At 39.8% G+C, this 3,341-nt stretch overlaps 1 protein-coding gene across 1 annotated transcript; it reads left to right on the forward strand.

Annotated features, from left to right (window-relative positions):
- The first annotated feature begins 2,069 nt into the window (after positions 1-2,069).
- LOC117498273 (olfactory receptor 6N2-like) lies at positions 2,070-3,020 on the forward strand. Its single transcript, XM_034150287.1, has one exon. It carries the CDS (start codon positions 2,070-2,072, stop codon positions 3,018-3,020), a length of 951 nt encoding a protein of 316 aa, XP_034006178.1.
- Positions 3,021-3,341: the final 321 nt, after the last annotated feature.

Consider the following 3,341-nt stretch of genomic DNA (forward strand, 5'->3'; position numbering starts at 1 on the left):
TCTTAATAGTTACATTTAACTGGAATTAATTTACATTAATTATTAATATATACACAAATATTCAACCTTCAAATTACCATTTCAAATCAACATTGCTCTGCACACTTACCAAAGAACAGTTAAAAGCAACTACATGATTAGTGACTTTATCCTTTCCTTAAAAGCCGTGCTTTGTATTGGTCGGGCGTATCAGAATATCTTAAAATGTGTGTGTGGGAATCTCAGTTCATTTGGAGAGATTATGGCCTAAGAAACGGCTCCGTGTTACAGGACGGGTGGTTTGCAGACTCTTTGCACGGAGGAGCAAAAAAATGAAGTCAACCCATATCGACCCTAAATATAGTCTATGTTAAGAACGAGAAAGGTTTTAACATATATGTCGTTTTTTGTAAACATATGACAAATATGTGAGGGTGACGAAGTCAGAGCATCGTCCTATGAGCCGGGGCCCAATTTAACCCCTGTGTGTATCTGATACCTGAACATATTACTAACATAAAACAAAGTACTGAATTAATCAAAGGAACGCTTTAAATATTTACTATTTTAAGATGTTTATGTCTATTTTACATTAACTTGACATTGCCTTCTCAGAACCTGCCATTCCAAACAACATGATATTTGTGATTGGCAGATGACCTTTAATGAATATATAATGAGCTCCATGGAGGAAGAAGGATGGTGATAAAAGCAGCATCACAGCTTCATGTTCACTGAGATGCTGTCTGTCTGTACATGCTTCATCATATCTACATTAATGTTATATTGATATTTCACCAGCTGGATTCAGGTCAGTTTCTCCTCATGTTCACTGAGATGCTGTCTGTCTGTACATGCTTCATCATATCTACATTAATGTTATATTGATATTTCACCAGCTGGATTCAGGTCAGTTTCTCCTCATGTTCACTGAGATGCTGTCTGTCTGTACATGCTTCATCATATCTACATTAATGTTGTATTAATGTTTCACCAGCTGGATTCAGGTCAGTTTCTCCTCATGTTTCGTGTTCACATACAGTCCATGGTTCTCTGTGGTCATGTTTCTGCTCAGTGGTATATATGTTAATATGTTAACAGGTGGATTCAGGTCTGTTTCTCCTCATGTTTCGTGTTCATTGTGATGATTGTCTGCTGGTTTATGACTCATTTCACATATATGTCATATGTATAACCACTCTTTAAATCATTGTTATATGCTCATGCTTTTGTTTTAACAGGTGGAGGTCTGTTTCTCCTCATGTTCACTGAGATTATGTTTCTCTGTTTTCATGATTAATCATATATTAACATTCTTTAAATGAATGTTATAAATATTAATGTTGTGTGTATATATTAACATAATTGTTTAAACAGGTGGATTCAGGTCTGTTTCTCCGCCTGCTTCGTGTTCACTGTGATAATCTTTCTGTCTTTTTCTGATTAATTATGAAACAAAATATGTACTTTATATTAATGCTGTATATATTAATGTTATATAAATTGAAGTTAATGTTTAAACAGGTGGATTCAGGTCAGTTTCTCCTCATGTTTCGTGTTCCTTGTGCTAATGTTAGTTTAATATCTCACTTATAAATGTTATTTTGAAGTCATGTATAAATGTTTCTTACATTATTGTTATATATTCACGTTAATGTTTAAACAGGTGGATTCAGGTCAGTTTCTCCTCATGTTTCGTGTTCCTTGTGATGATTGTTCTGCTGGTTTATGACTAATTTCACATATATTAATGTCATGTTTCTCATTTTTCGTGTTCATTGTGATGATGCTTTTGCCTGTTTCTGATTCATGATAGATATTTATCATTGACTTATACATTAATGTTCAAGCAGATATTTTAGTATCTGATTGTATACTAATTAACTGTAAATTCATATTCTATGAATACACGTTTTAAATATGAATGTTAAATAAATGTGTTTCCTTATTACTACTGTATATGTCAATGTGATATAAACTAATGTTATATCCTTTATTTAGATGTTAACAGGTTGGTTAGTTCTGTTGTTGTTACTGTTGTTGTTGTTGTTGACCTGAGGTTACAGCGTGTTGTTTGTTGGGGTCTCCTCATGACGTCAGCAGGGTTTAACGTGACCTCGTCCCTGACGCTGGTCGGTTTCTCCTCGCTGTCTGGCCACAGCTCGCTCTTATTCTTCGTGTTTTTGTTGCTGTACCTCTTCGTGTTGTTCAGTGACTCTCTGGTGATTTATATCATCTGTTCGCAGCGAGCTCTTCACCGGCCCATGTTTGCCTTCGTGGCATCACTTCTGCTGAACTCTCTCACAGTCAGCACACTGATTTATCCTAAACTTCTGTCAGATCTGTTGCTGTCCGGCGCCGGCTTGGTGCAGGTGTCCCGGACTTTGTGTCTGTGCCAGGGTTTCTTTGTTACCATACTTGGTGGAGCTAGCTTCATTCTATTGTCGGCCATGGCCTTTGACCGCTACCTGTCCATCTGCTACCCGATGCACTACGCTGTGCTGGTAACTCCTGCCAAGGTGGTGCTGATGCTGCTTTTCTGCTGGATGCTGCCCTCCATTCTATTTGGAGTCTCAACGATGATGGCTAGCCGCTTACCGCTCTGCAGGGTGCAGCTCAACAGGGTCTACTGCGACCTCTACAGCCTTGTGACCCTGAGCTGCGGTGGTGCTGAAGCGCAGCTGAGTGGACTATACAATCTGCTGTTCTCAGCAGTTATCTTGTTCCTGCCCGCCACCTTCTTGCTCTTCTCCTACGCTAGGATCCTCTTCATCTGTCTGCGGCGCTCACGTAGCTTCAGCAGCAAAGCTCTACGCACCTGTCTTCCTCACCTGCTCGTCTTCTTTAATTTTACCATCTGCGTCTTCTTAGATCTGCTGCTCCGCGGCCTGCAGAGCAACAGAGAATCTGACTCCACCCTCATCACCTCCATCCTGATGTTGCTAGTACCTACTTTACTGAACCCCGTGGTGTACGGACTGAAGTTAAAGGAGGTGTTCACGCATGTGAAGAGGCTGCTGAGCTGCCGCAGAGACAGCTGATCCCAACACTGTTTGATTGCACCACACAAAGATCCATGCAGCCAGAAGCATTTGTTGCACATCAGGAGAAACAGTGCGGCCCATATTCAGTTGATCACCACAAACATAACTGAGAGCGGGAAACATTTTCTAGGCCTCCTTCTCGGCTCCACGTCACCATGGGCCATCCCCAAGAGGGTCCCGTCTCCATCCTCCCCTAGAGGGTCCTGTCAACTTCTATATCTAATAAAATATGAATAGGTGACATAAAAGAAAAGTACCAAAATGTATGAACAAATACAAAAACTAGATAAATACGTAAACAAAATATTAAGAATACCG

This window comes from Trematomus bernacchii, unplaced genomic scaffold (assembly GCF_902827165.1).
Source record: "Trematomus bernacchii unplaced genomic scaffold, fTreBer1.1, whole genome shotgun sequence".
NCBI classification, from domain to species: domain Eukaryota; kingdom Metazoa; phylum Chordata; class Actinopteri; order Perciformes; family Nototheniidae; genus Trematomus; species Trematomus bernacchii.